The following is a 24,214-nucleotide window of genomic DNA, read 5'->3' as shown; positions in this document are numbered from 1 at the left end:
TCTAAATAGACAATGATATATTATTTGGCCATAAAAAGAAGAAACTCCTGACATTTGTGACAGCATGTGACAACATGAGGGCATTATGATAAGTGAAACAAGACAGAGAAAGACAAAAACTATTATGATATTACTTATATGTGGAATCTAAAAAAGCCAAACCCTTAGGAACAGAGAATAGAATTGTTGCCAGGGGCTGGGAATTGGGGAAAATGTGAAGATGTTTGTCAGAGGGTACAAACTTCTAGCTGTAAAATGAATAAGTTCTGGGGATCTGATATACAGCATGGTGACCACAGTTAACAATAGTATATTATATACTTGAAAGTTGCTTAGAGAGTAGATCTTAAATGTTCTCATACACACACAAAAATAGTAATTATGTGGGGTGATGTATGTGTTCACTAACTTTACTGTGGTAGTTATTTTACAATATATATTTTATCAAATTATCACATTGTACACCTTACACAGTGGTTATATATCAATTATATCTCACTGAAGTTGAGAAAAGTTTAATGATTCTGGGATATTTTGTGTGTTCGACCTACGCAGTGACTAATGGTCTTTTCCTCAGTTTTTATTTTCTTTTCAAAAGATGAACTAACTTTTCATCATGTTATCTGAGAGATTTAGTTTCATACAAGGAGTGGTTAAATTGGCTATTAATATTTTCTCTCCTTCTCTACACATCTGTATGTATACAGATACACACCTGTGGTTTCTCAGTATGTCCTCTCTCACCTCGGAAAATTTGATCCGTAAGGTAATTTTTAATCTAAACAGTTTGTACTCTTCTCAGTCCTATAGTTGTTCTTAAATAATACATCTAAATATTATAAGTTTTTTTCTTTAATTTTATGAGAAAGTCGTCTTACAAAGGAGGAAGGAGAGAAAAGAAAATATTAAACACAGCACTGCCTCGAGTCCATTAGAATTCACAACACTGTTATTAAAATTTTGCCTCATTAATGGAAACTGAGCTACATTATAATTCAAATTGAAGTTTAAACTGAGATCATCCCAACCAATGGGAGATACGTGATAAAGCAAGTATATTAAAGATGTCAATGGTGGAGTGCCTGGGTGGCTCAGTCAGTTAAATGTCCAACTCTTTATTTGGGCTCGGGTAGTGATCTCGGGGTTGTGAAACGGATCCCTGTGTCAGGCTCTGTGCTGGGCATGGAACCTGCTTAAGATTTTCTCTCTCTCTCTCTCTCTCTCTCCCTCTGCCCCTCCAACCCCATGCTCTCTAAAAAAAAAAAAGAAGAAAGAAAGAAAGAAAGAAAGAAAGAAAGAAAGAAAGAAAGAAGAAAGAAAGAAAGAAAGAAAGAAAGAAAGAAAGAAAGAAAGAAAGAAAGAAAGAAAGAATGGAAGGAATGATATAATCTTGCTGGATATGCAGTTGTTCACAGTGAGTCTTCCAAGTTTGTTGTATGCTTAAAATTTTAACATAAAAAGCTGGAAGAAAAAAGAAGGAGGATCAGGAGATGGAAGATTATTTCATCAAATAACTTCTCTTTCCTTATTTCTCCCCTTCATGGAAGTACTATTTATAGTGAAATGCAGTATTCATATCTCTGAAAAATAAAGAAGCAGGACATGATTACAAATGATGCCTCCATTAAGAATTTCCATCTTTTTCATGTTTCAGGTTTAAATTTATGCACTTATGACTCAGGGAAAGAAAGAATGTAGGTGTAGGGGTGCCCCACTCATTTCTAGCCTGAAGCAGGAGCACTCTGTGCACACCCCAGGGACCTCTACAAAAGCCTGTACCTGGCTCAGGAGGACCTCCTGCCCCTCCAACTAGGACTGAAACACAAACTATTCACATGGAGAAGGAAGGTAAAGGAGGAAGGAAGGGAATGATTTTGCCACACTCATTTTTTTTACTTTGCTTTTGCTAATTCAGGTGTCAGTAGCTAGCTGTTGTTTCATTTTAACTCGTTCACTAAATATATATATATATTAAATTTTAATATAAATATATATATATATTTGTACTCTTCTCAGTGCTATAGTTGTTCTTAAATAATACATCTAAATATTATAAGTTTTTTCTTTAATTTTATGAGAAAGTCGCCTTACAAAGGAGGAAGGAAAGAAAAAAATATTAAACACAGCATATATACACAAAGGTATATACGTAAATATATATATATATTTTTTTTAACAAAGAAAAGAAAAAGGAAAAAAAAAAAAAAGAGGATCCCACCTACGTAATGTGCCCATCTCAGGCTCCACCAGCCAGCTGTGAGCACAGCTGTTTGAATATCCAGATCTCAATGGCTGCAAGCCTCTGATGTATGTAACTGTGTACCCCACCCCACCCCACTTCCAGGGTGACCAGTCCCTAATGATTCATTTCTACCACTTTCTAAACTTGTACTCTATGTCATGGAGACTCTGCAGTCCTGCCCTGATGTTTCCAGAGAGAGAGCATTCTGATTGTAGAACACAACACTTGTCTCAGTTGCTGTTGCCTGAATCCTGCAGAAATTGGAAATTAACTGTTCTCTGTGTCAAGGAAACTGGAACAGTACCTGACCCTGAGGGCCGGATATCCTTCTGGGAAGGGGGGGCAGTAATGTTGAGGGTAGAAGACAGGATGTCCTGCGGAAATTCAGCTGGAGTCTCAAAATATCACTGCAATTAGTAATCTAGCTCTTTCCTCTTCTGTAGGCGAGGAATACTCTCCCCACCAGATCAGTGGCCCACAAGTCAGCAGTTCCTCAGAGATACAGGTCTGAGGTGGGAAACTGCTTGTATCACGGTGGTCGTGAGCACCGCTGTTACCTAGCTGACATCTAACATGCTGTGCCAGATGTGCTGAGGGCAGCACTTTCAGAGAAAAGGGCAGAAAATAATTGCATTTTTAGCTTTGAAAAAGAGTAAGGTTCCCAGCATTAGATTACATGAGCAGCCCTCAAGTATTTGGAGTTCTGGTTTTCTATTGTCCATACACTCACACACACACACACACACACACACACACACACACACTGGTAGTGAGTAGCTGGATGTGGTAAATTGGAGATGTGGGCAAACTGTCTGATGTACTTTTGATAAGTAGCATCCCAGTTGCCTCCCTATGAATCTGGCTGGCCCATATTTGGCTGAGTACAGGGAAAGTGGATCTACCGTGGATCTGTGCCTGGTCTCCAAGCTTCTGCCCTGACCTCTTGGGGCACCGCACCATCATGGAAATTCAACCACCCTGCTGGAGAAACTGGGTGGAGGGGGGTGGGTCCTACTGAGGCCAGCCTCCCAGCCATTCTGCCAAGGCCCCAGGCAAGCTAGCGAAGCCTCTGCCCCACTTCAGATGAACCCAGTCACTAGCTGAATACCACAGGGTGACCCCAGTAATGCCACCTGATGTGGAGGAGTTGGCCAATCCCTGACCTGTAAACAATGGTTGTTGTTTTAATTCACTAAATTGGGAAATCCTCTATAATGCAAGCTATCGATTTCCAGAGCCCTCGATAAGGACCATCACTGCAGGTACCTGTAAGCTGTGTTCAGAAGTAATTTCCTCTCAAGACCTAGATCCTATGCCTTATCTGACCCTCCTCACTAGACTCTTTTCCACTGGATGCAGACCTCTGGGGCCCCCAGAAGTACAGTCCTCATGACACCAATCAGATGTCATTAGATGAAAGTCAACTTAACTCCCACTAGCAATTGTAGGTACAACTACAATATGCACAGAGACACACTAAAATATTGGAGCCTTATTCTCTGCTCATCCAGGATACCCTGCTAGGATTCTTTTACTAGTCAATAATTGCTATTTTAAAGCTTTTTAAAAAAGATTAGTTGATGAAGATCAAACAGGAGAAAAGGTAAATTCTTTTTTTCGTACAATTTGAGTTGAAGGAAATATTCAAGGATGGAAAGTGCATGAACAATTATGGTACATTAATCTTTCCTTATTTTTCCTTTGTAACTATTATGTTTTCTCTTCCTCAAGTTCCAATTCCTAAAACCTGTGCTGCATTTCAGGATATAAATCCAAAAGTATGTGATTAATATTCTCCATTAGAGCTATTTTCCCCCGATTTCTTTTTCTCTTCCTCTGCTAAAATTAGTGTTCCTAGCTGGGATCCGTAGTTAACTCAGTGTGTTGCTCTAGTTCTGAGTCAGACGCTAAGAACACCTTTCAATCTGGTTCCCAGGGTGTTGGCATTGATGTTGTATGCGGAGCATCAATATGATGTTCAGTGATGCATAGTTCTTTCGGTTCTAAGGGCTACATTTGACTGTTTTTAGAACAAGAAATGGACTAATCTTCACCTGCTGACAAAGTGAATGTGGGTGAGATGCTTCTAGATTCATGGTAGTGATGCTCGTGACCAGTGATCAGCTGAGGTTAGGTGTGGCTTACAGGAAGCAGGAGTTTACTGCATCCTAGATCCTCAAATGGTCTTTTCATTAGATTTGTGCATGAAGAGCCTTTTTCTTAGCTGGCTGAAAGGAAGAAAGATTCAGGATTTTAATGTGTCAAAGTTACCATGCTCCACTTATCAGGGGATCTTTAATTATTTTCTGATCTTCTCACATCCTCTTGCATGGTATTTGTGAAAAGTATAAAAAAAGAAAGTCTAAGAAAGAATTGAATGGGTTAGTTAGGACTTGTTATTTAAAGTTATAGAAAGACTTCAGTGGCTATGTGGGATTTATTATCCAAACTAAGATATTTTAAGAGTGAAAGGAGGCATCACTAATAATTATTCCAGGACAACAGGTATGAACTTGTACTGTTCTAGGCAAACGGGACACAATTTCACCCTTAAAATACCCCAATTCAAATTGACTTAAGCAATAAAGGAGATTCCAGTGGTCCATATAACAAGAACTACAGAGGCTGAGTGGGCTTCAAAACAGCTCAGCCAGTTTCTTCCAATTCCTCCACTCTGCTTCCTAGAGGGTAACTTACCCTTCGACTGTTTCTTCCTGTGGTCATAGGATGAGTGTCTGTATAATTGGAGCATCATGCTGCTGCTTTTTACATTAAACAACAAGGAGAGCACTTCTGACTCATCCTTCTAAGCAAGATTTTTGAGGTTTAGACATTTATGTCACATGCCCACCACTATATAAAGACATGGCCGAGGAAATGGAAGGCCTTGATTGGTTTCAACCAATAAGGTCCCACTGTGAATGGGGTCAGCTTCTCACAAGTACTGGATTAATCTGGGGATCAGTGACTTTTGTTCCCATTAAAACCTGAGTAATTTTAAGAAATGAGAGGGGGATGAATACTGACTCAATAACTAGCAAACACTTGCTCTATTGGAAACAAACCTGTAATATAATTGTTTTATGCTGTGATAGTTAAGAGACCTGCCTAGGTGTAAATCCAGGTTTTACCACTTAATAGCCACGTGAATTTGGACAAGTTGTTTAACTTCAATCTCATTTCCCCAACTTGGAAAATGAGATGATAATATTAACTGGCCTTATATGGTTGTTATGGTATTAAATAGATAATGTAAAGGGCTTGTGACATTGTCCAGCTTATAGTAAATGCTTAATAAATACGACTTTCTACTGTAATGGTCATTTAATTGACTCTTGGGTGGGGGTGTTCATGGGAATTTGTAAAGAAACATTAAAGTATCAACAGTGGAGAAATCCATTTACTTGGTTGGAGGGGAAATAATGAAAGCAAAAATAAGAGCTGGAGGAAAGATGAGGGCTGCCTACAGGGGAGAGGAATAATCCAAACAAGCAGATGAGTGAAGTTGGGTTTAAGAAAATTTAAAACGGTTTCTGTCCAAGGTGAGTCTATCATTCTCAAACATTACAAGACTCTCTAAGGAGCCTTTTCCAATGTTTCATGGTCAAGAAATTCTCCCTTACATTCAAAGTAAATCTTTCCAGGTGCCACAGAAGCCCATTTTATGTCTTCACACAGGATAAAACATGGGTAAAGGTTTAACAGACTTGGAGATCGAGGATGAAACTTTAGACATGTTGCAGAGGAAAAGTGACAAGGCTTAGTGACATCTATTTCTTCATGATGGGGAGAAAGGGGTAGTGTCAGATGTAGGCTTGTGATAGTGAGCATGAAAGATGAGGGAGACAACAGTGTTTCTGACACAGAGGGAAAGGGAAGAGGTTGGTTTGCCTGATAAGGAGTTGGATTTATAAATATAAGGTAGTGGTATCACCAGAGCTTTGATAGTAAAATCAAAATGGTGCCAGAATAGTAAAGAAAACGTATCCTCTTCCTCTCTGCCCTCTCCTAGATACGTAGACAGTTAAAAAGACAGGAGAGGGGGAAATGTTGCAACAATGAGAACTTTTAACCATCTGTACACATTCTGGCAAGGTTTACTCATTAAAAAACATCAAAAACAGATATTATCAAGTCCTAGTTTTTGGCGTGTGTGTGTGTGAGGGAAGGATGTTTTAGAGATGGTATATGTAAAAGAAATTATATTTTCTTATGACTGATTTCGACAAAAGACAAACTCGATTATCCAAAATTTGATTGCTTATTATATACAACTGCATTAACTTATATAACTGCATTAAATGTAACTTCTCCAACAGTTAAGTACATTTTCATTATAAAAAGATATCTGTGGTCTCGTAAGTACTTTATTTAACTTGCTATGCACATAGCATCTGGTAATCATTTTGCATCAAAAATAACAGAGTAGAGGTCTACCTCTGAAATTTGTACATCGATTTGGGAAAAGAAATATCTAGTATCACTGGTAGAAAATTGAAATCCTAAAGAGGATTGAGTCCCATGAAAAAGAAAGATTAGGAAAAGAATTTGCTTTTCTTCTGTTTTTGCTCTCCCAGCATTCTTATGCCACAAATTATGGAATTTTTTATATTACCTTATCTCCACTATCAAGTAACGTGCAAGTAACGTGCTTTTATTTACAAATAGTAGTTGTTCAAAAGGTGATTGTAAATGAATGAATGAATATATTATACTTGAGAAGATAACTCAGAGTTCTGAATTTGTCCATGAGTTGCATTGAAATATTATGTGTCTTGATGCAAATTTATGGGCACAATAAACTTGCATTTTATATTTTAAAATTATCTGACCCTAATTTATTAATATGTTTAAGAATTTAATTCTTGCTTAACCACTTGACCTACCACCGTCCACTACTCGCAATTACTTAACAACTTAAACTGACACTTAATAAGTATGTAAATGGAAACCACCCTAACGTAATCCAGGTATCTTGCTAAGTGCCAATTATATGCCTCTACCTTCCCTTCAATTTGAATGTGTTAGTAAGAATCTAATTACACTGGTTTATAGCTGATGGAATTACAGAAGGAGAAGATTTCTCTCCTACATACTTATTAGACCTCAATAAGTGTTCCTTTGCAATCTGTTGCTATTCAATTACCAAGTAATAACTGTCTTAATGAATCTAATTGAAATGCTTATTTCAGACTCCTATCACAAAAAATAAAAGAGGCTTTACTTAGAGTGATTCCACTGGATGGGACCTGACTTGTTTATCCAGAAAGAAGTAACTTCACTGAAAGAGCTTCACATTTGTGACAGTTTTTGCAGAGTTTCAAGGACATTCACTTCTTCATCAACCATATAATCATAAAACTAAGCCCCTCCACAAACTTATGCCACTCAAACCCATGCCTACAAGAACACTCGCACAATCATTGGCCCTACATTTTTCCCTCACAATGAGACTTTGGATTAGCTTTCCTCTATGAAGACAGAATAATAATTAAAATTAAAATATCAATAGCTAATATATAGAGAGTATGTCCTGGTGCGGATGCTGCCTAAACACTTTATATATAGAAACTCATTTAATCTCTACAAACTCCCTAAGAGGGGTAGAGACTATTTATATGCCCACTTAATAGATGAAACTAAGGATAGTTTATTTTTTAGGGAAGGACATATCTGTACAGTATATAGGCTAATAAATGGCAAAGATTATGGATCAAGCCGGGGTCAACTGACTTCAGCAGTATAAACTCACAAAAGTTACACTTGAAACATGTTAGAGCTTAGTTGATAGAACCTCTTGTTACTTTAGGAAATTGAGGGTTTAGAACTCATGCAGCAAAACCAAAGCAATAAAATAGTTAAAAAACAAAGCATCAAAACGCTTTGAGTTGGATGTTCTAAGTGACACACCTTGCCCCTTTCTTCTGCCTTTTTTATAACTTTTGTTTGGATCAGCAACTGTTAAATTCATTCATTTCAACATAAGAATTTGTTTGGATTTTGAGTGGATTTGAGTGGCTCCAGTGGTTGAGGGTCTGTCTTTGGCGCAGGGCATGATCCTGGTCCCGGGATCGAGTCCCACATTAGGCTCCCTGCAGGCAGCCTGCTTCTGCCTCTGCCTATGTCTCTGCCTCTCTCTCTGTGTCTCAACAAAATTTTTTTTCTGTTTTATTTTATTTTATTTTTTTAAGATTTTGTATTTATGAGAGAGAGCAAGAGAGGCAGAGGCACAGGCAGAGGTAGAAGCGGGCTCCATGCAGGGAGCCTGACATGGGACTTAATCCTGGGTCTCCAGGATCCCACCCTGGGCTGAAGGCGGCGCTAAACCGCTGAGCCACCTGGGCTGCCCAACAAAATCTCTTAAAAAGAGAGATAGAATGTATATGAGGACACCCCAAAACATACCACTGTGTTTATTTTCTTAAAGAAATGTAAACTTTATTGGTCAAAAGTGAGCTTAATTCAGACCTGCAGATCACTGATGATTCACAATTTTTCTGCAGATTTAGTATAGCTGCCCCACATATGTACAACCACCTCTGGAGAACCCAGAGCCTGGGAGCTATTGACATAGGTGTGTTAAGCCCAGAGACTCACTGAAAGTTAAGTTAGCCTCACTGGATGTGCTCTTCTCAGGTCCTGTCCTCACAGTCACGAGACGGGCAGATGCCATGGTCTAGCTCCAGGACATATGCTGTATGGATTTTCTTCTCCAGAAACGATGACATGGTCAGGTAACACCTCTGTGATGGCAAGGATTTCTGGTGCACAGTTTGTCTATGGAATTTACAACAATCTTAGATGCAAAAAGACCTACCTGACAAGAATAAAATCAATGCTTTGTATAAATTATCTGGGTTTACTGAGCCATCACCTCATTACTTACATGGGTGTGGTTTCTATTTGTAATCATCGGTTCCTCTCATCAGTGCCTGGGGGCCTTGCCCCAATTAGGAATAGCCAGAAAGGGAGTCACACAGACCCATCTCTGTCCCTCATTGTCATCTGTGCAACATTCTTCTCATTCTAAGCTGTGATGTTTTTCTGCAGACATCCATGCTGGCTCATGCCAATTCCAGGGGCTTTAGGGCTCCTTTGGAATTCACTAAGGAATTTTTAAGGAGCAAAGGTCCTGATATCTACCCAGTTAACAGTATCAAAACAGAGACTTCTAATAGAGCAATAACTTCTTTTCTATGGAAAGAAAAGAAACATGATAGGAGCAAGTTATTTATCCTCTTGAGAAAGCCCGAGTTCCTCCAGGCAGCCAGCCGAATCATTTTGAGTTCCATTTATGTGCCACACAATGTACGTGTTCCCTGGCTTAGGATTTACAGCCTGGAGAACTAGAGCCTATAGTTTTAGGGAAGCTCCCAGGAATGTCCTTAAAATGATGTCCATGGGAAATTTGCAGTGGGGAGCAGTGAACACAGTGTTGTGCAGTGGACTGGGGAGACCCCAAGCTCTGAGACCTAGCCTGTGGGAAATGTGTCCCCGAAGGTACTTGGTTTCATCGTGAGAAAGAATTCAAGGACAGACACAACACAGTGGATGAGCAGTACAGGCAGGAAAGTTTATTAAAACAAAAGTACACTCTTGTGAGAACAGGCAAGCTGGAGAGAGACAGAGCTGCATGGGGGGGGGGGGGTTGGGTTTCTGTCTTTCATTGACAGTTGTTAACAAGGGGTGGAATATTCATTACTTGAGGTGGGGATTTCGTGGAAGCAAGATTTTTGTGCTTTTTCTTCCTTATTTGGTCAGGGGTTTCCGGCCTTCTTTGTCAGCCATCTTGGTTTATGTGCAGTTTGATCTGGCTTCTTTTGACTTTATTTTGGAGCGCTGCCAGGACAGGCCTTTGACTTTCCTGATAGCTGGCCATGACTTCCTCCCTGCTGGCCTCCAGGCATCCTGTCAGAACCTAACTAAGGGCCTCTAAAAACAGGATGGAGAAATGAGAGTTTTACTTAATCCTGTCTATCCTTAACAGAAAAAGCCCAGAACAAAATTTCATGTAGATATACAGTAGGCAGGTCAAGTTCTATGCAGAGAAACTGGCTTATGCAACAAAACTTAAAAACTGTCAAAATTTTTTTAAGTCTAAAATTGATCTGAGGACACAAGACAAGCTCACATTCTCTAAAATCTATTTCCCTTCTATTTCCTCGTGTTTTCTGCTTCTAGTTCTTGGAAAATAGGGAGAAAAGCAGGGGAATTGGGTTAAAGAGACAAATAAATAACCTTTGTTCCCCCAGTAATTTTGTTTCTTTCCCCCATTATTGGCCACCCTGTCAAGTTCCAGACTACGACCGAGCTAGAGTTTGGGAAATCTAGGCACAGCATGCTGTGCGACCCTCCATGGAGCCCCACAACACTTCCATTCACCCTTCCACCTAGAGCCTCCTCTCATAAAAGAGACCAAAAACGGAATAAAAAAAATGAGAAAGTCTATGAAAAACAGAGGGAGAAGCTCTAGGTTGAAAGAGGAAAGGAGAAGGGTAAGGGAGTGAAGATTGGGCGAATTCATAGAAATGATAAACCCAAATCCCCTTCTTGTGCCAGAGGCTCTAGCCAAACTCAATTTTCCATTTTCTGCATGTGTAGGGTTTTCCCACCACTCTTCACTGCTACATGTGTGAATCCTTGTCTCTGCTTTAAGGTCCAGGGCAAACACAGCCGCCTCTTCTCTGGCAATTCCTCTAATCTGTTGGCTAGAAACAATTTAGCTCCTGAGATTCCTTGGTCACAGGACAGTAGCACTTTCTAACATGCTCTAGAACCACCTAGACTTGAGGCTCTTCCTCTCACAAGAGAGCACTTAAGGAAAAATGGATAAACTGTACCTACCTTTATATCCTTTTTCCTCCTCCTCCTTTTCCTCCTTCTTTCTCTTCTTTTTGGCTTGTTTCTTCATTCACCATGAAGGCCTAGTTAAAGTGAAAAGCTAAAAGCTCAGTGCCTTTCCACTGGTTTCTCTAGGTGCTTTCACAATGCTCATTGAATGTACATTGAATGAATGAATGCTTGCAAAAGGGTACCCAGGTTGAGGAGCCACCATAATTACCCCACTGTGTCCACTTTAATTGCCATTTATTATGTTTCTTCTTGCCTCCAGTGAGCCTTGCCCAGACTGGGAAGAGAAACAATACTTTGTTCATGTTTGAATCTCTAGGAACTAGAAGACTATCTATGCTTCATAATAGGTCCTCAGTGCATACTTGTTTGAATGAGTGAATAACTAAATTAATGAATGAACAATCCTGGTTTCTAGGCATGATTTAGGGAAATGATGGGAGATAATAAGGTCCCATCCTGAGGCCATTTTGACAAAGGCCTTATATATAAGACTAAGGAGGTTGAGCTTTATTACTTAATCTTTTTGCTATAGGGAATGACTGAAGATTTTGAAGCAACCAGGGAATAATGTAGTGACCAAGCCTATTTACAAAGATCATTCTGATGGTTATGTAAAAGACAAATTGCTGTGGTGCAACTTCTAAGTTATTGTTGATTTCAAAGAGTGACAATGGAAACTTCAGTGAAGAAAGAACTTTTTAGTCTCAACACAGATGTGGCTGCCTTAATCTATTGCCTATTAATGGAAAGAAATACACTTTACCCACCTTCCTATTAATGGAAATAAATATACTTTATTCACTTTATGTGGTCAAAGAGTGTTGTATAGTTTTAGAAGACAACACATCCTTGTGAAACTAGTGTAAACTAAATGTATGCAATTATTTATCATTTCAGTAAAGTATAAGGTCACAAGGGACTCCTAGATTCTTAATGGTAATCAAGACTATTCTCAAACTGAGGGAGAGAAATACTCCTCTTCGACATTTTAACATCACTCTGAGAAAGAGAATTCTTTGATTCCTGTGGACTTTTAAGGTGCTGGACATCAGGTTGCATGATATAGTCAGTCTAAGATTTGAAAGGTTAGATTTGTATGAGCAGATTGTTTCGTTGGTTTCCATCATCTGAGGAGCTTGACCCTGATGGTCACACCTTAACATAGTTTTGGTCAGTCACTTGGTATTTTCTCAGAGTAACCTAAAATGTTTTGGGCTAGAGCTGAGAATAGCTCAGATCCCTCTACTTGTGCTTTTTTGTGCCTCTAAAACCATACTGAACATCTTTTTGTTAACATATTATCATAAATATTGATTACTCACTATGACATATTATATATGGCTATACATTTTTCCTGCTCCTTTCATAAAGCAGTGGAGTCTGTTTCTCCCACTCTCTGAATCTGGACTGGCCTTATGAGTTGCTTTGACCAAAAGCAAGTGGCAGACATGATTTTGTGTGATTTCCAGGCCTCTGCTTAAAGAGAACTTATAGCTTCCACTCTCCCTCCCTTGGACTTCTGCCCCTTGAGGCAAGTTCGGGCTAGCCTCTCTGAAGATGAGAGAGCCTATATATAGAGAGAAAAACGAGAAAGCCCATGTAGTAATAGAAGTCTAGCCATCCCAGTAATCCTAGCAGAGGCCCAAGATGCACAAGGTCATCTAGTACCAGCTGGCCTCACAGTCAGCTCTACTGACTGATTGCAAACACACCAGTAAGCCCAGATCACCCCATGTGGAGCAGAAGTGAGCTATCCTAACTGAGCCCAACTGCCAACCTATAAAACTGTGAGAAATAAATGGTTATTGTTGTCAGCCAGTAAATTTGGGGGTATTGTGGTAGATAGAATTCTAAAGATGCCTCCCTGCCAAGATTCCCATTCTCTTGTTATTCAATCAAACACTAAAGTAGGTACTGCTGTGAATGGAGTTTTCAAATGTAATTAAAGCCCCAAGTCAACTGACCTTGTGATATGGCCCTGACATGATCATTTAAAATGCTGAAATGAGCACTTTAAAATCAGTCAGTTTTCCTCTGGCTTGTTAGAGAAGGGTATAACATAACATTCAAAGAATGAGAAGGAGTTGTTGAACTCTTGCTGAATCACAAATAGAAGGGGCCATGAGACAAGAAAAATGGGAGCCAGGATCCCTGGGTGGCTCAGCAGTTTAGCACCTGCCTTCGGCCTGGGGTGTGATCCCTGTGTGGAGCCTGCTTCTCCCTCTGCCTGTCTCTCTCTCTCTCTCTCTTTCTCTCTGTCTCTCATGCATAAATAAATAAAATCTTAAAAAAAAAAAGAAAGAAATATGGAAGCCTCTGGAAGTGCAAAGCCTCAGCTGACAACTCACAAGGGGGCTGGGACTCAGTCACGCAACCAAAAGAAATAGAATTCTACAAAGAACCTGAAAGAATTGAAAGCAGATTCTTGCCCAGAACCTCCACATAAGAGCCCAGTTTAGCCACAACCTTGATTTCAGCCTTGTGAGACTCTGAGCAGAGAACCTAGGCCAGCCTTCCCACATTATCTGTGACCTACAGAACCATGTGCTAATAAGTCTCTACCTTTGTACTAATGTGTTATGCAATAATAGAAAATTTATACAAGCAGTTTATTTCATAGTCTTGGATGACAAATGCACTAACATTTTTTACAACACCTGGAAAGGCACAGCACAAACTAGGGGATTTCAATTCTGGCTGCACATGGAAATCTTGTAGAGAGCTCTTTAAAAATACCAGTGCCTAGACCCACCCCAGAGATGCTGACTTAATTGATTTAATTGTTCTGGGATGTAGCCCAGGCATTGGTATGTTTGAAAAGCTCCCCAGGTGATTGATTCTAATATCCAACTAGAATTGAAAACCACTAATACAGAAGAAAATATATATGCACAATTAGATGAGAGAGAGAGGAAGATTTCCAACCCATCAGCTCCCATCCCCCTCCACACTGAGATAACCATCTTAAGAATATACTGGTGACTAATATTCTACTACCAGTTCCAATATGTGGGTTTCTTCCCCATACCCAACAATTCCTGGACACTGGCAGGGTGTCCTACAATTCAGCTCAATTCTCAACAACCTGCTTGAAAGAAGCATCAATTCCAAAGGTTAAGGATTCAGTCTTGCAAGACTGTTCCTTGTCTCTCCACTTCAGATGCCAGTTACAAGTTCAGGTTGTTGCCTGTGCTTCTGACTAACTGGCTACAGATTGGAGTTTCCAACAACCACCCTTCTTTAATATAATTAATTTGTTAGAGTGGGTTACAGAACTCAGAGAGAAACATTTTACTTAGTAGTTTATGAGTTTATTATAAAAGGATTTAACTCCGGAACAGCCAGATGGAGGAGATGCACAGGACAAGGTACAGGGAAAGGATGTGGACTTCCGTGCCTTCTCCAGGCATGCCACTCTCCTTGTATTTCCATGTGTTCACCAACTTGGAAGCTCTCTGAACCCCATCCTTATAGTTTCTTAAGGAAGCTTCATTACATAGGCACAATTGAGTAAATAAATAATCAGCCATTGACAATCAATTCAACCCCTAGCCCCACTCCCCTACCTGGAAATGGGGATGAGGTGGTAGGATGTAAAGATTCAACTCTCCAATCATGGTTGACTCTACTGACCACCAGTCCCCATCCTTAGAATACCGAAGGGCTTTTTTAATGCTGCCTCATTAGTATAACAAACAAAACAAAACAAAAAATCTTTATCTTTTTCATCACTGGACATTCCAAATGTTTAAGGGCTCTGTGGATGACCAGGAGTTGGATGACCACATATATATTTCTTATTATAAATCATAATATCACAATGACTCTATCACTTAGGGGACTTTCAGCTGGATGAAATAATATTAGATCAGCAATGGGAGAGCAAGAACACTAATTTCTCCCTAATAGCAAATCCAGATACGGGAGGCTTTAAAGCTAGTTCAGGAGCTCTATGCAGCCATCAAGGACGTGAGGGCTTTCCATCGCTTTGGTCTGCCATTTTCAGCATGTGCGCTTTCTCTTGGTTTGCCTTTATTTTACCAAGATGGCAGCTGCTGATCCCTGGACCATATGTCATGCCATCATCCAAAGGGCTGAAGTTTTCCCCTCATGTGCTCTCTTTCTATTAGGGAAGGAAACCTTCCCTGAAGCCTTCCCATATTTTCACTGAGGTACTACAGGCCACAATTGGGTTATATATCTATGTCCTTACAGTAAGAAAGAATAGAAAAGATGTATTTGGCATTTTCAGCCATTATAGTGGGAGGTGGCAGGCTCTTCTAGAAAGCTAGAAGCAGGAGAAAGTGGGTGGATAGTTACTGGGTAAACTATCATGTCAAATCTTTCACAGACCTCCTTATGTTCACATAAAAATACTTACTCATGTTTGGATATATAGATCTACACACATGAATGAAATTATATCACAGATGTTCTTTACTGTGGTCATCTTCTCACATTGTGTTATTGCTGTTATAGTTTTGACTCACTGCTCTTTACCCCAGTAACAAATGTTCACACCTAGTGTTTATCCTTCAATAATTTTCTTAGTACTTAGATTAAGCATAAAAAATGCATACACTTATGTGATGGAGGTGGGGGGTGTCATTTATTTAACAAAACAGGATCTTGTAGTATATTATGGCAATTCTTTTCATGTCAGGTACATACAGCCACCTATGTGTCTTGCTAATTAATCTCGAAATGTTACCTATTCGTGCTAACTTTTCCCCACTTTCCCTGAGATTCAACTCTCCAGTTTCTTCAACTTTTATCAAAGAACCCAAATAAGATTGAGTACAGAACTCTCAGCCTCATTCTTTCTTTGTTGTTTGGGGTGTCAGGGCAATAAAGTTATGAAGCCAAGTGTTCTCTAAGTATTTCTCTAGGGTTAACTAGCTATCGTTAACTAACTTTATCTAACTAGCTACTTACATGCAGATAAATTTTCTGGGTCTCCTATCATTAATTTTATCCCTCCTAAGCTTCTGGAAGCTGCATTCTCTCCTACGGAAATGTCAGACTTTGGGATAATGTTTTGCATTTTCAAACATGCCAATTTTCCCATGACTTTTGCTACCCAAATGGTAGAAGTTTCCTGTTGCAGGCTGGAGAGGAATTCATTCTTTCCAGATTCCCTTTCTTCTCTTTCCATGTTTATTCCAACAGAGAGTTTCTTCTTCCCTTCCCTTCCTTCTCTTTCCATGTTTATTCCAACAGAGAGCTTTAAAGTTCAACTGTTCTGCCAAGGATTTCTGTTTTGTTTTTATTGTTGTTTATTTTTAGGAGCTATGGGTTTTCTGTTATTTTTCAGTGAGGTATGAACAAAGCCAAACAGTTGTTTGACAAATTTATATAGGAGTTATGTTATAGATTTCTGTCAAACATAGTTAACTGGGATCTTTTATATGTTTCTTCTAAACAACTCCCTCAATATATTGGTATCTAAGGAGAGAAGAAAAGAAGCAAAAGACCTGATCACTGGAAAAGACATAGAACCATTCAAAAATGATTACAGCAAAACTGTGATTCCTGACCACCTTCAGGCAGAGGGCTTTGTCAGATTGGAGCCTGGCCAGATTCTAATGAAATGTGAACAGGGCCAAGAGGAGTAGGGGTCTCAAAAAGTTGTACACAATGTATCTTCAGTGTGTCCAGGTCACCTATCTTAGGTAGTGGAGATTTAGACATTAAAATTACTCAACTGGGGTGATTTCATATGCGAAGATGGGGAAAATACTCTTTACTGAGAGATATCTCTTCATTACCTGGTAGTAGGTGACTAATCTAAAATCAAGAGACAAGTCCAGTTATGTGGCTAATAAAAATGTTTTACATCTGAAGGGTAATTATCTCTATAGTGGCTTCATTCTCCCTTTTGTTTCCTAAGATTATTTTCAGAGAACAAGAAATTGAATTGTTTGGCTGACTGACACTCTCTTCATGTAAGTTAGGACAGTGCAAAAACCTATGAAAAAAGATGATAATACACGATGACTTATCATCAGGGAAATGCAAATCAAAACCACAGTGAGATATCACCTAACACCTGTCAGAATGGCTAAATTCAAAAAGATAAGAAAAAAATAAGTGTTGGCAAGGATGTGGAGAAAAAGGAGCCTTTCTGCACTGTTGGTAGAAATGCAAGCTGGTGCAGCCACTGTGGAAGACAATATGGAGGCTTCTTAAAAAATTAAAAATAGAATTATCATATGATCCAGTAATTCTACTACTGGGTATTTACCACCTTGATACAAACAACAACAACAACAACAACAACAAAAACAAACAAAAAACAAACCAAAAACACTAATTTAAAAAGATATATGCACTGTTATTTTTACTGCAGCTTTACAATAGCTGAGATATGGAAAAATCCAAGTGTGTATCAATAGACAAATGAATAAAGAAGATGTAGTGTGTGTGTGTGTGTGTGTGTGTGTGTATACACTCCTGGAGCAAGTGTCAGAGCTTGGGATCCATTGTGCTAGCTAAAGCTCGAGGTGTCTACCCACATCATACCTTAGGATTTCTTTATTAACTATTTAATAATGCCATACATTTTTATAAGGTTAGATTGTTCGTTTGAAAACATCTGTTTTCAATATTGGTATTGGTAAAAAAAAAAATATATATATATATATATATATATATATATATATATATATATACACAATGGAATATTCCTCAACCATGAAAAAGAATGAAATCTTGCCATTTGGAACAACCTGGATGGAGCTAGAGAGTATTATGCTAAGTGAAATAAGTCAGTCAGAAAAAGACAAATACCATATGATATCACTTAAGAAACAAAACAAATGAACAAAGGAAAAAAGTGAAAAGCAAACGAAACAACCAGACTCTGAAGTACAGAGAACAAACTGGTGGTTGCCAGAGGGGAGGTAGATGAGGAGTATGGGGGGTGGGTGAGTAAGAGCACACTTACCATGATGAGAAATGAGTAAAGTATAGAATTGTTGAATCACTATGTTGTACACTTGAAACTAATATAACATTGTATGTTAATTATTCTTCAGTTAAAAAAAAGAAAAAATATGATGGTATACAGTTATGTGGCAACTTAGAGGCTGAATGAATTCCATTTTGGCCAGCTACACTGGTTAAGATGAGCCAAACACATCTTTAATCTCTGTAGTCCACAACTAAGACAGAAGGAGCAAAGTCCCTTCTTCAAAGGGAGAACTTGTTAAATTAAGAAAGTTCATTTTTTCTAACATTTATTTATTTAACTAATCTTTATACTCGAAGTAAGGCTCGAACTCATGACTCCAAGATCAAGATTTGCATGGTCCTCCAACTGAGCTAGCCAGGGACCCCAGATTCATCTTTTAAAAGGTAGGGCAAGGAGAGGAAACGCAGGGACTTTTGGAAGGGGTTGTGGCTTTCCTGACAAGCTTACCAGGCAGGCTGTCCGAGGAGAGGATTTTACTCTACTAATTATTTCGTATTTTCACAAGTTATCATTACCCTAACAATCTCATTGTCCTCAGAGCTACCTCCTCTCTATTGACCAGTTTGCTTGCTTTTTGTTCTGGAAGCCAGGGACAGAAGATAAAGGAGCAAATGGGGCTTTACATGTTTCTATGTCCTTGCCCTTTGAGGCTGACTCAGCTTCTCCGTTCTGACTTCCTGCTCTGGGCGCTCAGGCTGCTCAGCTCCTGGTGGTGCCCTGGCTAACCTGCCTCAGTCATGGTTCTGTCCCTTGGAAACCTCTTTTCTGCCTTTCAGTATTTTCCTAAGTTCCATATTTTATCAGTTCAGTCCTAGCATCTCTAACCAAAACAGAAATACAGGTTAGATCCTTTATAAACCAAAGGACATCTAGGTCTATCGTAATCACAGACATCTCCCTTGTAGCTAACTTATACCTTCTGGGAGTTTGTTTTTGGCCGCGGACTTCATCTTTTCTCCACATCAGGTAACTAAGTAAAGTCAGAGGCTGTATCCAAGGGTTTTTTTTTTTTTTTTTTTATAATCAAACTTAGAGACTTTTCCAAAATATGTGCAAGGGGTACATATCGCTAACATTTCAAAACTATATGTTAGTTTTAATGATTATAGCCAGTTTTCAATACTTTTGTATATTTTTCTAGAGTCCTTTCTATGTGTATATTTGCATTTAAAATGACTTGAATTCTATTGCTTTCTTCAGTTTAGTATTTTGCTATTTTCGTTAAATAAATTTGTAATAAATATTTATGTTAATTAAGCAAACATTAAGAGTTAAACTGTTTCCACTTCTCTGAAATGTGGGTTGCAAAGGTGATTGGAAATAGTCTCTGAATAAGTCCTGGTGATCTGATGGATTTATTAAGAGACAGCCTTAGCCGAAGAGTCCATCATCAAGTCAGATTGAATATTAAGTTTTGACTCAATTTTGTGAGTTGCTGCAGGCACGTGATGACCAACAAACATCCAGTTGCCTAGGCCAGCAAATGGTCTTATTTTTCACTCTGATATGTTACTGAACTTTGGAGCCTAACTCGAATCCCAAATGTTCACTAACACTAGAGACTTTCACATTTGCAAAAGTACTCCAAGGCTTCCATTTCCTTTTTACAGTTTCTAAAGTTGTCCCCCAAACCTGTGGAATCCTTCTTTCAGAATATTTAAAGAATTCTATAATCCTCTTATTTGGAAACCTGATTTTGCAAGTGCTAAGAAGGGGTATATGCTTCTACTATGCTTATTAGCATTAACAGTTGCAAATGTCTCTCCAGACCATGCTGCCTGACCTAGGACAAAGCTCTGAAGCAGTCACTAAATTTGGTCCTTCAACACTTTCTGTGTGCTTACTCTGTGCCTCATGGGGGGGGGGGGGGGGGGCAGGCAGCTCAAATCCTCAGGAAACATTCTCCTTGAAATAAAGTCTCACTCCTCTAGCTCCCCCAACCATAAGGAGCAGTCAAAAAATTACAACGATATTTAACTCCCAATATGTAACCCCAGCTCAGTATGAAGCAATTCCAAAATAAGAAATAAAGTGAATTCTCCCCTGAGACTCTGACAGTCCACAGATGTAGATCTGGCAAGATGCCCAGAAACTTAGATGGGTAAAATTTGGACATATCAGGTTAGTTTCTTTTAACATTTCTGCATTCATCCTCTTTGGTTGTTTTCAACCTACACTGTGTCGGCTCAATCCATGGATTTTTTTCCAAATAATTGATTTGGCCTGTTTGTTACGATGGCCTAGTGTGTGACTGATTCACTGAATGTTTCATTTTTCACTGGATGTTTGGCACGTATTCCTGGATACTGTAATTATTCTACCTTTTTTATTTTTCCTCATTATACATGAAGCATTGGAGAGAGGCCATCCATTCTGATTGAACGCTGATATTTTTTGTTTGTTTGCTTTGTTTTCAGCCCTTTCCTGGGGGGTGTTGGTTTGTGCACAGGGCACGAGTGTGAGAATATATGAATTAGCCCTGATTTGTGAATTGGCTGTCATCTACATTTCCATAGTTGTCAGCCACGTTGACCTCAATTTCTGTACCTTGAAAACATGAATGACAGATCTTACCCCTTTTCAACAAAAAACATGTTGAGTATTAACTGTATAGGCCTCAAAACCACAGGAAAACCTAAGATGAACCTGTCCACCCAAACCAAGTACTGACCCTCTCTCAGGTATCAAGGGATGGGCTCATGATAGTTTCTAAATAAGGAAAATAAAAACAAAAGCAAACCCATATCCTTTAACTAGATCTGTAATTGGGTGATCAACTGTGACCCCAGCTCACTGTGAAGCACAGGGGTAGATATACAAAATACATATACAAAATGTGTCTTATCTTTTAACTAGAGTCCAATACTCCTTGGAATTGCTATATTTCAGCAGTCTGACCTCTAATAGCTGTGGCAATAACAGCAGTGGCTTTCTGGACCAGTGCTGTCCAAAAATAGTATCTCAGGGGCATTGGCTATATTCCAGGTGCTCAGAAGCCATATATTGGATGCTCATGGATACCATATTGGATAGCATATATGCAGAACATCTCCACCAGCACAGAAACTTCCACTGGGCTGGGTTGCTTGACACTGACAAACCTTTCCTCTCACTAGTATACTAACTAGCCTCAAGTCCATATTTACAGTAGTGTCTTGTGGGTCCATCTCATACAAATGAAGAAAAGTCCTAAGCAACAGTGATATGTAACAAATGCCATGTTTTCATTGTTTCCTTCACCTAGCATAAGAGGCTAAGATAAACCAAAGGGCATGTTACAAGGAGATTTATCAACCAGTAATCAATACCTAATTTTAAAAAGAATTATACTATGGGCCAGGGTCTAGAAATATTCGATTTTCTTTTATATGTGAATTCCAATTGATTCATGGTCTGAATATGCCGGATTTGACCACCCCCCACCCCATCCTCTCACCTCCCCCATTTTTCTGTGAATTAAACATTGATTTTATTATAGGTCCATTTCCTTCTTGTTTATGGTATCTCATCTATTTGATAAAGAATGCAACATTGGCAGAGATTTAAGTATTTTGCATGTTATATATGCAAAAAGGGTATACAACCAATATAGACCCAAGCTGAATGGCTTAAAGTGCATTGTTTATTGTGCCTTATTTTATTGCTAATCTCACATATATCTCACATCTAACAGGGAACAGGCCTCACACACCCATAAAAAGCCTACAAACTAAGCTATTGAAAGAGTAATATTTAAGCATAGCATTCATAAAATACGGAATGGAATTATAGAGTTGACAGATACCATAGAACTGTCAACAAAACGGATGCTGAGCCATCTCTTTTCAAAAATGAGAAAACTAAAATCCAGAGAAGTATAGTGCCACAAAGTTATTTGCTGAGTGATGGAGTTTGGATTAGAACCCAGCTCCTGCATGTGGAGCCACGGCTTTTTTGGACACTTCCTTTGTTTGCTCGGATGAAGAAGATGAGCTGGGAGGGGAAGGCAGAAAAATGGCCACTCTCAGACGGTGGGAAGTGAGGCATCTTGGTGCCTGGCGAACACCTAGGCCATGAAAGGCCCACTATGTTGGATGAGAGACACTCTTTCTTCTTAGCCTACATAGGCATCTAAAGTGCTCCAGGCTTCAAAATTGCCATTTCCCAAAGTAACCTAAATGCCAATCAGAGACTTCTGGAACGAGAGTACAGGTGGTCTGTCCTGGTTAATTTATTTTTTGAGTGTGCCTCTACGATGTCTTCCTTATGGAAAGCTCCAAGTTCTCTGACCCCACTTCTCTCAAATGGCCTCTAAACATTTATCTTGAGGATTCACAGATGTGGTCTTGGGGGTCTGTAAATCCCCTGAAAAGGAAAATGAAATTCAGCTTCCAGTCTGTATCATTCACTAAGTTATCAAAGATAATTGAAAAAAAGCCAAGAAAGATCTGCTATAAAGAGAGAAGAGAAAGATGCACTTTATTTATTTATTTATATTTTGAGAGAGAGAGAGAGCGAGAGAGCAGTAGGGGAGGGGCAGTGGGAAAGTGAGAAGCAGACTCCCCACTGAGCAGGGACCTTGATGGAGGGCTTGATCCCAGGACCCTGGGATCATGACCTGAGCCAAAGGAAGACACTTAACCAACTGGCCACCCCAGGTGCCCCACTTTTTAGAGGAAAGAAAATTACTAAACCCAGGAAAACTGGCACGATGAACATAAGGTATAGGAAACGCCAATTTAAAAGAAATAGGTAATGAAATTGAAAGAGAAATCAATGGTTAGGAAGCCCAGGAAAAAACAAGGTTGAAGATACAGTTCATTTTATTGTCTTACTTCATTTTTTTTTAAGATTTTATTTATTTATTCATGATAGTCACAGAGAGAGAGAGGGGCAGAGACACAGGCAGAGGGAGAAGCAGGCTCCATGCAGGGAGCTCGATGTGGGATTCGATCCTGGGTCTCCAGGATCGCGCCTGGGCCAAAGGCAGGCGCTAAACCGCTGTGCCACCCAGGGATCCCTTACTTCATTTGTTAATCCCCAAGAGTTATAAATCAACTTCTGCAAGTCAGCGGGATGGGTGAAAACCTTCCACCCTCTTCTCCAGCAACACAAAAGGGTACAGGCTGACTCAGACTTCCTGCACTGATGGGTGGTGGGGCAGGGCTCGGAGTGCCAAGTCGGGCTCCATGGCCTGTGGCATCGCCTCGCTGCCTACCAGTTGTAGTGGTGGTAGCTATAAAGAGGGGCAAACTGCCTCCCACATTTCTTTTCCTCTCAGGAGAGGATCCTTGCAAACCATCCCTCACATCTACATAGATGAGAGTATGCCATGATAGCAATGAAAAAGGACTCCTGAACACCACTGAACTAACACTGAAATACAGCATTCTAATTAGATGACGCCAGGAAGGAGAACCAGGCCCCAGACAGGAATAGACAAAAAGCTCCTACTTTTGCAGAGCTGCTTGCTGGGGTTCTGGGAGAAAACATGGCCAGGGAGGAGGTACACAGGGGCTTGGGGCAGGAGCAGAAGCTGAAGGGAAGAGCACAGAGATTGCTACGGATACCCGCATGGCCTCCCCAGAAGTGTTGTGACCCCCTCAACACCCACAAGATGCAATGACAGCAGCCACCAACTCACTCCATGCCAAAGGCAGCACCAAATGGGATCATAATTTTGTTTCCCATTTCCATATTTGGGGAAGGTATCTCAATATAGTCTACTCAATTAAAACAGTGGAATTGTGAAATGCCATTTACCAAATTGCAAGAAACGTTCACAGGAACCTGGTTTGTCCGCTGTAACTGGACTAAAATGACATCAAAGTTTTCATGTGGGAATACAAATCACGCATTCTAAAAAATGCCTGCTGAACCAGAAGGGTGGACAAGGCGAGTCGCAGGTACGTCTGCCTGAAGCTCTTGCCCGCTAATGCGGGCACAGTCCATCTGGCTTTCTGACTCGTTTCTCAGTTTCTCGAGGCTTCTATCAGTATTAGCTTTCCAAGAAGAGAATGGTGGTGGAACCATGACCAAATAGCAAGTATTCCAGATACGAATATTCTGGTACATTTTAAAAGAAACTCTCAGTGGTGCTGACTGACTGTAAAATATTCTTAAAACATGATAAGCCATAAACCTCTTCAATATCAAGAGGCAGAATA

General features: G+C 39.6%; 1 protein-coding gene across 49 annotated transcripts in view; it reads left to right on the top strand.

Moving 5' to 3' along the window:
* The window catches only part of LOC144303162 (uncharacterized), a 48,865-nt gene extending 36,964 nt beyond the window's left edge, over positions 1-11,901 (top strand). For 36 of the 49 annotated variants that reach the window (XR_013370216.1, XR_013370207.1, XR_013370201.1 and 33 more), the window contains 2 exons: positions 8,879-8,976; positions 11,628-11,901. Coding sequence is in view for 22 of the 49 variants with exons in the window: in XM_077881008.1 (XP_077737134.1) it covers positions 8,879-8,976; positions 11,628-11,638 (109 nt within the window). In the remaining 27 variants the exon portion in view is untranslated. Of the gene's footprint in view, positions 1-707; positions 767-869; positions 1,415-8,878; positions 8,977-11,627 lie in introns of all 49 variants that reach the window. The other 13 variants (XR_013370215.1, XR_013370205.1, XR_013370203.1 and 10 more) reach the window with 2 other exon arrangements.
* Positions 11,902-24,214: the final 12,313 nt, after the last annotated feature.

Source organism: Canis aureus, chromosome 32 (assembly GCF_053574225.1).
Source record: "Canis aureus isolate CA01 chromosome 32, VMU_Caureus_v.1.0, whole genome shotgun sequence".
Taxonomy (NCBI): Eukaryota; Metazoa; Chordata; class Mammalia; order Carnivora; family Canidae; genus Canis; species Canis aureus.
The sequence above is the reverse complement of the archived record's forward strand: the minus strand, read 5'-3'. Positions and strand labels throughout refer to the sequence as shown.